This window comes from Neospora caninum, chromosome IX (genome assembly GCF_000208865.1).
Source record: "Neospora caninum Liverpool complete genome, chromosome IX".
Classification (NCBI taxonomy): Eukaryota; Apicomplexa; class Conoidasida; order Eucoccidiorida; family Sarcocystidae; genus Neospora; species Neospora caninum.
In genome coordinates this window covers 3,592,730-3,601,800 of record NC_018390.1, presented here as the reverse complement: position 1 = coordinate 3,601,800, position 9,071 = coordinate 3,592,730, and the positions used below count along the sequence as shown (strand labels likewise).

The 9,071-nt window shown below is 51.8% G+C and overlaps 1 protein-coding gene across 1 annotated transcript; it reads left to right on the top strand.

Moving 5' to 3' along the window:
- Positions 1 to 1,712: 1,712 nt before the first annotated feature.
- NCLIV_042810 (hypothetical protein) lies at positions 1,713 to 8,671 on the top strand (the record flags this gene model as incomplete). The annotated part of the gene is made up of 12 exons (XM_003881198.1): positions 1,713 to 1,844; positions 2,458 to 2,561; positions 2,866 to 2,944; positions 4,877 to 5,383; positions 6,193 to 6,273; positions 6,570 to 6,644; positions 7,036 to 7,218; positions 7,621 to 7,757; positions 7,895 to 7,962; positions 8,071 to 8,152; positions 8,328 to 8,503; positions 8,604 to 8,671. The coding sequence occupies 12 exons, from the start codon at positions 1,713 to 1,715 to the stop codon at positions 8,669 to 8,671; spliced, it is 1,692 nt and encodes a 563-aa protein (XP_003881247.1).
- Between the last annotated feature and the right edge of the window lie 400 nt (positions 8,672 to 9,071).

Here is a 9,071-nt window from a genome sequence, read left to right as displayed (position 1 = left end):
GAGCTGCGCATACACTCGAAAGCTGCACCAAAGAAAAACTGGTGAGACAGAGGGCAAGGCACTTGTGGTTTCCCCCCATTTCTCGCTTTCTGGATATCTTTTCCCTGGAAGCGGTTTCTCTGGCGACGCTGGAGAGCCTATACATGGATTCAGGAATCGACAGACGCAGAGCACAGGCCTCCGCAACAAGCTGACTGGGCGTTTGCAGAGAAAAAGGGAAAACTTCCGCGGAGTAATTAGACAGACAACTCACACAGCAGAACACCCCACGTCACGCAACATCGCTGGAGCATGCCTGCTTCAGATGAAAACAGAAACAACATATATAAATATATATGTATACATATATATATATATATAAATGGCGTATGCATGAGCAACGAGATTTCTTCGGCGTCTTTCTTTACCCCTTTTCTGCCTCTCTCTCTATTTGCATATCTTTATATAGATACATAGGTGCGTGTTCGTAAATCTGTTGTGTTTGCACTCTCCATTCTCCGAACCCTCACATGAGGCGGTCCCTGTTACCGGTTGCTCCTGAGAAACGCGCGGTTTTTTGTCTTCGTCGCATCTATACACACATCTGCCAAGTTCTGACTCTTTCGAGACATCCTTCGATCTTTTCTTTTTCCAAGTGTGTATAAAGAGTAGTGACATGCTCGCTCTTGGAGTGTCTTGTCTGTCTAGTCGAAGAGTGACTCCGCTAATCTCGTCCACAGCTCTGGTTTGTGTCGCCTTCTCTGCACGTTCTGTGCATCTCCGTTCCCTTGAATAACGTCGTCTCTCTTTCTTTCGCTTTCGTTTCCTTCCCCTCTTACCGCAGAAACCCCCGTCCCCTTTGCACGTCTCCCCCCCTCGAGAGACTCCACTGTCGCGATGCCCGACACTCCTCTGAGCACGCCTGACACACACAAACCGGGCGTTTCGCTTTTTTCCCAGATTCAGACTGCGATTTTGGAGTTACAGCCTGCTCTGGACAAGGCCTGAAAAGAAGGGAATTAGCCCCTTTCCTTCTCGAGGCAGAGTGGCCGTTTTTTTCCGCAGCTTGGCGCTCCGGAACAGAAAGGCGACTTCTTCGTGTGTCGCCACACACTCGCGGCACTCTTCGCGCGGGCGGGCGCTTGCGGTGTCTTTGCTCTTTTCCTCAAAAAGGAATTGCAGCGCTCACCACGCATCTCGTTTTCTCTCTTTTGAAAGCCTGGCAAGGTTCTTTAGAGTGGTTTGTCTTAAGCCACGACAAGGAACGAAACCTGTCTTTCGCTTCCCACTGGTCTTTCCGAACGAGAGAGGAGGGACACCAGCGAAGAGCAGAGTACTCTCGGGAAAAAAGGGCGACATCTCGGCGAGTTGTGCCAGGGCAAAATCCAAGATTTCTCTTTTTTCAGAGGCCTCTTCGAAGGATTTTCATCTCACGAGAGCAGCGACGAACGTGCCTTTCTCATCCGTCCTCGGGCGCGTGTCTTTCTCGTGTGTCTTCGCTCTCGACGCCTTCTCTCTCCATTCTCCGCTTTTCCTCATTCTTCAAAGAACCTTCTCCCGACTCTCGTCCCCTCGTCGGTCTTCTCTCCATCCTCTTATCTCAGTTATCTTCTTCTCCGCTTCTCCTCTCCTTTTCTTCCCACTCTATCCTCTCCTCTTCTTCCCTTCTTTTCTCCTTCTCTCCTCGTTTTTCTTCTCCTGGAGGGGGGCTGTCGTGGTGAGCCTGCGGCACCATGGAGGCCCGCCCTGTTTCGAGGGCTGGGGCGTATGCCCATCGTTTGTTCTCAAAACTATCTTTCGTTTCCGCGTTTCTACTCCTCTCCTCTCTCTGTGTCGACGCCTACGTTCCCGGCATCGCCCCTACAGTAAGTCGTCGCCAACACTAGAGGACAGCTTCTAACGGCTGAAAAGCGCGAAAAAACGAAACAAAGAAAGGCAGCTACACCTCCCCTCTTCCACTTCTGCGATGGTCACGCCCTCGAACATAAAGCTGCAACGCGCCAATTTGTCGACACTCGCCTCCCAACCGGCATTCAGCAACACACTCAACGGAATCCAAAGTTCCTGTTTTCCAAACATCATCTTCTACACAAAAAAAATACAGACAAATGGATACAAATATATACAAATGTATGTACCTACAGACACTATCCAGACATATGCATACACACATATATATAGATAGATACATATACCTGTATGCATCTAGACTGAGCAGACGCGTCAAGGTTTCCTTAATTTTGTTGAGTAGTTATCGCTTCTTTTCCTGCTCGTCGATGTTGAGATATGGAGAATAATTCAGATGTGCTTCAAGGATAGAATACGTCTAGCCCTAACAACAGGCATATATATATATATATATATCCCTTGTTTCGTTACCGTTCGCCACACATCGAGGGGAACGTTTTTCTCCGAATGTCTGGAAACGTGCGTGAGAGAACTAGCACTTTTCGTTTTTGTGTGCTTTTTCTGCTTCAGGATTACATAAGAGGTCAGCAAGTGGAAGTTCAGACTGCCTCCTTGCAGTCTGTGCAGGGCGTCCTTCCGGTTGACCCGTACCAATCCAATGCTCCCTTTTGTCGGTGCGTTTGCCCTTCTTTCGCGCAACCAAAAAAATATCCACCTTTCACATACAAAAAGACATTTACAGATAATGCATATCTATCTATCTATCTCTATACACGGATGTGTACAAATATATATATATATATATATATATATATATGCGAGAGAATACATGTATACCTGTATGGATATACGCCTGTGAATCAATTCTCTGCGTTGCTAGGTGCTTTTGGTTTTCGTTATGTCGACTCGCTTCCGATCTGTTTGGTTTGTTTCGCATGCAGTTTGGTTTCTTTTTGGTCCGTTCTGGCCTCCTTTCAGACCGGAGAAGATTGAAGTGGAAGAGAACAACCTAGGGCAGATTCTGCTTGCTGACCGAGTTAAAAACACGCCCTTCGAGGTATGTATCTCTGCGTCCTCGGCGCTCTTCTCTCCCTCGAATCTGTTACTTTTTTCTCGCTGTGTCCTCCCTCTTTCTCCCCTGTTTGCTGTCCCTTCTCTCTCGACCCCGTTTCTCTCTCCTCTCTTTTTCGTCTTGCTTCGTTGTCTTCTCTTTATTCTTACCTGCTGCCTTTCCCCCATTCGCCGTCTCGCTCTTCCACACGGACTGCCGAGCATGTGGATCTGCCTGTGTTGGTCTTGCCTCTGTGTCGATCCAGACTTCGTTTTCTCTCAAATTTTTTTCTCCCTTCCTTCCCTGATGCGTCGCTGCTGACAACGCCTCCCCCTCTAACGTCAGTACACAGAGGATTTACATCTTCTTGGCAAGCCTTTTCTTTGTTCTCTCCGCAGCTGGAGTTCCTCACGGACGCCTCCTGCAAGCTCCTCTGCAAAGACCAACCACTCGGTGACGCTCAGCGCTCCTTTCTCGAGAGGCTCGTCAAAGACAATTACCAATATCAACTGTGAGGAATTTTCGTTCTTCTCCTGTCTCGTGGCCCTCGCCCCCACACCCTCTGGAGTCCTCTAAGCGTGTGCTCAGAATCAAGAGACAGCACTTGCAGGACTGAAATGTCTCCTCGCGTTTCCAAGACCTCTTCTCCCCTCATTCTCATTGCGCGGCCGTAAACCTGCACGGTTGTTGCTGCACGCGACGAACGTGTGCCTCTTTCTCGTTTTTGCTCTTTCCTCCTTCTCTTTCTCTTCCCTTCTTCCCTCCCCTTTCTTTCTTCTTTCTCTTTCCATGTTTCTTCCCTTCTCTTCCCTTTCTCTCTTTTTCTTCTTTCTTTCTCTTTCTCTTTTCCGCTTCTCAGACGGAGTGGCGTTTCGTGTTCTGTTCCGTTCGCACCCCGTTGTGCAAGCTCGGCCGGCAGTGAGGTGTCTGTCCATGGCCTCAGCGTCCTTTTCGCGAGGGTTTTTGCACGTTTTCGCCGACACACGTGAAGCGTGGTTTCTCTTCGACGGTAAAGCTCTGTGTCCTTGTTTGAAGCGCACGAAGGAACAGCTTTGCTTTTCCTTTCCAGAATCGTCGATCAGCTGTACGCGCTCCTCCGGCACTACCGGGCGGACGGCAGCAGCGCCTTCACCTTCGGAACTCCCGTCGGCTTTCGAAAGGGAGACGACATTTTCATCCACAACCATTTTCTCATTCTCCTCTACTACCACTCCAACAGCGACAACGATGGACAAGAGGCAAGTGACGGGATGAAAAGTAGCCTTCGAATCATGAAAAAAAAACCTCGCGGCAAACGGACTCCTCCCGCCTTCAGAGGCTCCTCTCTGACATCGCAAATCACGCGAAAATCGCCGTTATATGCATCAATACAGATATCGACGTATATATATATATATATATATATTATGTAGTTATGCACATGTGTCTATATGTGAAGATGTGTTTTGGAAAGAAGGGGGCTTCCCTGTGAAAATGTCTTGGCATCGCCTTTTCTCGCGGGGCTTTCGCGCACTCAACACATGCGGCAACCGCCGTCGGCACGTCATTCCACCCCCGTAAATGAATGTATAACCACATATAGACCTATATGTGTATATGTACTTGTGTATCACCATATGCATATACATGCATATATATATATATATATATATATACGTATAGGCACAATCCCAGATATTGGGTGATGAGTGTATATTGATGAGTGTGTATACGGCTGCGTATGGATATATACCTCTCGGTCCCTCTTGCGAGTCTGAATCTACCAGTGTATTGTTGTCGATTTCGATCTCTTGGTACGTCTCTCGAGTCTGTGTGTCCGTGTCTCTTCCCGCCTTTATTTTCTGCCGACATTCAAATGCCTGTATGTTTGTGCGCATGAGCTTCTCGTGGTGTCTGGTTGCGGTGACCAGATTTGTTTTTTGTATTGCATGCGTTTAGGTGCATCGCATCGTCGGTTTCGAAATCGTGCCGTACAGCATCGAGCACATCGAGACGCCGGACGGATCGGTTTTGTGTGCCCCGCGGGATTCTGGAGAGACAGGCTCTGGAGCCGCCCCGGAGCCGCCCAAAACGAGGGCCGCGTTGTCTGAGGAACCGTTCCTCCTCGGCAGTTCCGACAAGATCTCCTTCACCTACGACGTGGTGTGGCAACACAGCAACACGCCCTGGTCGCAGCGCTGGGACGCGTACCTGAAGAATGCGCGCGACAACCCAATCATCCACTGGTTCTCCATCGTGAACAGCCTTGTCGTCGTCCTACTCTTGACCGGCATCGTCGCGATGATTCTCCTCCGCGTCCTGTACCGGGACATCGCAAAGTACAACGAACTCCTCGTCGACGAGGAAGAAGCGGAAGAAACCGGATGGAAACTCCTCCACGGCGACGTCTTCCGGAAGCCTGCGCACTCCACCGTGCTGGCCGCCCTCGCGGGCTCGGGCGTTCAAGTGAGTGCTTTTCCAGAGCCCACGGGGCTCCTCCCCACGGAGCGAATCTCCGTTTCAGGACACGGCACCGCCCCGCCCGTGCGGAGGCGAGCGTGCGCGCAGGGGGGGTTTTGCGGAGATGGCGACGCTGCACCAAGAACGGCAGGGGTAGAAAAGTTCTTTCGAGGCACTGGTGAAAAAACGCGGGCTCTGGTGGAAACAACCTTGGTCCATGCGTCTGTGCGTCGTCTGTTGCTGTTGCTGGACGCACCACCTACGCCTTCTGCCGCAATCACGCCTCGCGCGAGGACGTGCGTCGTCCCCCTCTGGGACCGAAACGCTGTTTCTGCCGCAGCTGGCTGCACGTGTCTCCAGCAAGCACTTCCTTTGGATGTCGGCGGCCTCTGCCGATACACCGTCGCACCGCCCGTCGTCGCCGACTCTTCCGCGCTGTCCAAAGGCCCGCCGCGCTCAATTTTCTTGTGAAACTCCGGCGACGTGGGCAAGCTCGGCGGCGGTGTCGGCGCCTTCCCATGCCAGTGGTGCTCTTTGTTTCTCAGCCTCTTTGAATCTGTTCTGTTGGATTTAAACACACACGTATAAAAACATGTGGCTGTGTCACCGGTTGTGGGACGTCGACCATGTTGCACTGCAGCGGTTCCTCAGCTGTCCCGCCTTTGCAGCTTCCGAGAGGCGGCGCGTAAGAGGCCTGACCTGATGCGCTTCGTTCGCCGAGGAAGTGGTTCGTCAAACAGTCCGGAAGAACCCCGGCACGTGCCTTCGTCGCCTGCGTCACTGAATTTTCTGTTGTCCTCCTTTGCCTCCCGCAGCTCGTTGGGATGGCCTTCGTCACAGTCATCTTCGCTGGCCTCGGCGTCTTCTCCCCTTCTTACCGGGGGAGCATTCTTCAGGTGAGGACCCACACGGACTTCTTTTGTGACAGTTCCTCCTCCAGAACTATCACCGGTAAAACAATCCTGCATCGCTGCCCCTCGAAGGAGCACCCCTGTTCTGTCGGCTCTCGAACTGATCGAAACAGTGCCTGCTGGAAGCGTTCGGTGTTTCCCGGCTGTGTCCTGTTGACTCTCCCCGTCCGTTTCGTCTCAGTTGCTGAGATGGTGTGTCCCCCGGCGAGCGAATAGAGGGAAAGCAAGCGGGCTCCGACTGCATGCACGAGGGCCCTCTTCTATCTGTCACGATCCTTCAGGCCGTGCTGCTCCTTTGGACCTTCATGGGTGCAGCGGCGGGGTACACCTCGGCAAGGTTGTACAAGATGTTCAAGGTACGTCACAGGGGACTTCCCATCTGCGTTTGTTGCACGCCCAGCGTCGGCCTCTCGCATTCGTGAGGCCGAGCCCTTTCCCTTTCGCCTCTCACGCGTTTCTTCCCTTTCTTCGTTTTTACGGCTCGGCTGAGACGGCCAGGTAGAGACAGCGACGCTGCGTCAGTGGAGTGTGTAGCACGTATCGAAGACGTTCCGGCGTTCTGGCGTCTGAGTGTGTGCACGCGAAAGAACGACGGCAGTCGAAAGCGTTGCGTGAAGCTAGCGGCGGTACGCCACGTGCTTGCTTGCCAAACGGATTTTTGAGTTTTTAAGGGGGCCTCCCCCGTCGCGTGCTCCAAAGATTCCCCCGTCATCGGGTTCTACATTTGTGGCATGTTTGTGTCCGCAGTCAACGAACTGGAAAATGACAACCATCCGGACTGCCCTCGTCTTCCCGGGGGTTGTCTTCGCTGTCTTCTTCTTGCTCAACCTCGTTCTGTGGATGCAACGTTCGAGCGCTGCCGTGAGTTTCTCGGCTCTTGTCTTCCTCCTCTTGCTCTGGTTCGGCATCAGCACACCTCTTGTGTTCCTGGTAAGACTCCCAGTTCTGGAAGTATTTGTGTTTTTGAGTGCAGCCATGTAGGGAAGAGGCGTCCTCAAGTTAGGAGGAAAGCATCATTTTGTCCAACACTCGCGCGGCTGAGCCATTTGGATGCTTCTACCGTTCCGTGTAGGGCAGACACCGGGCAACGAACTCACGTTGGGTTCACCGAAATCGAAACACAGTTTGTTGAAACTCTTTGCAGGGTCACTCCGCAACGGACAACGAGCGGGTTTCCTTCGCGAGGAAGCCGTTTTGACTATCTGGGTGACATCCTATGATGCCTGCCAACTGCTCAGCGCATATTTTCCCGCAACGCGAGAGTCGCGATTCAAGTGCCTCACGCTGTCTGATGAAACGCCTCTTTTCTATGTGGATTTGTGATTGGCACAGGGAGCTTATTTTGGCTTCAAGCAACAGCCCATCTCTTTGCCTGTCCGAATCAACAAAATTCCTCGACAGATTCCACAACAGCCGTGGTTCATGCAGCCCATTCTGTCGTGCATTGTCGGAGGAGCGTTGCCTTTCGGGTAAGTTCTGGCGCAGTCCCCTCCGGGGCCGACGCACGAGTGTATCTCCCCGGAAGAGTTGTCCTTTGGGAAGGAACTTGACTAGAGAAAAAACAGGCGTCTTTGCCTTGCCTCTTTTCTGCCCATTTTTTGCGCAGCGCCATGTTCACCGAGTTGTTCTTCCTCTTTTCTTCCATCTGGCAACACCGCTTCTACTACCTCTTCGGTAAGGAGTGACTGGAAAGCAGAGCAACTATCGCAGTGAGGCGTTGTTTCTGCCAGTTCCGCACATGCTGCAGAGTAAACTTGTGTTTCCTGGTACTTTTGTCTGCAGGCTTTCTATTTCTCGTTCTCGTCATTCTATGCGTCACGTGCGCCGAAATCTCGATAACATTCGTGTACTTTCAGCTTGTCTGGTAAGCCACGGGGTCAACGAATTCGCTGTTAAGCGCCTGATGGAACTCAGACGTCAAAGAGTTAGGATATCTGTTTACCCTAACAGATTGACAGGTGGCGGAACTCATCCGGACCAAGCAAATGATGCGCGTGTACTCCAGGTGTGTGTCTTGTTTTGCTGATTTGCCTTTGCAGCGAAGACTATCTATGGTGGTGGAGGTCGTTCTTGTGTAGCGCCTCGAGCGGATTCTATGTTCTTCTCTACGCGGTGTATTACTACCACTCTCGGCTCAAACTCACGCACGCCACCGGCGCTCTCATCTACTTCGGCTACTCGTTCATCATGGCGTATGCTTGCTTCATTCTCACGGGTAGGCCCGCACATCTAAACGTGGTACTGTAGGTCAGGTCCACAAACCCACAAGGCGTCGGCATTCATGGTCGCCTCCCTGTGCGTGCGCGTTGTCTCAGGTGCTATCGGGTTTATCGCATCGTTTTTCTTTCTGAGGAAGATCTACGGCTCCATAAAGGTGGACTGAGCCTAAGTGGCGGGAGATTCTCTGCCCCGGTTGGCTATGCCCACACTGGAAAGTCTCTTGTTGAATGAATGATGTCCACGTAATATCAGATTGAGGGGCGGATGCCTCCAAGAACTGCTCTGCCTTTGCTGGCAAAGCGTCAGCGTCGAATGATAGTCTGGCTTGAGGGAAGTCAATGCACCGTGATGTTTCTGCAGATTCGTCAGGCGTCTCCGCAGTGCTTGCTGCCGCTTCATTGGGAACTCAACGATCAGAATGCTGGCGTGCCTGAATCATTGTTCCGTGGTCCGTCTGTCACCAGAGTGACATCTGAAACGTATGTTTGACTGAATTCTTCAGTCAATTCCTCCCACTGAATCCCATAACCTGTGGCGACACAGCCGTACGAGCAGCTTTTGCA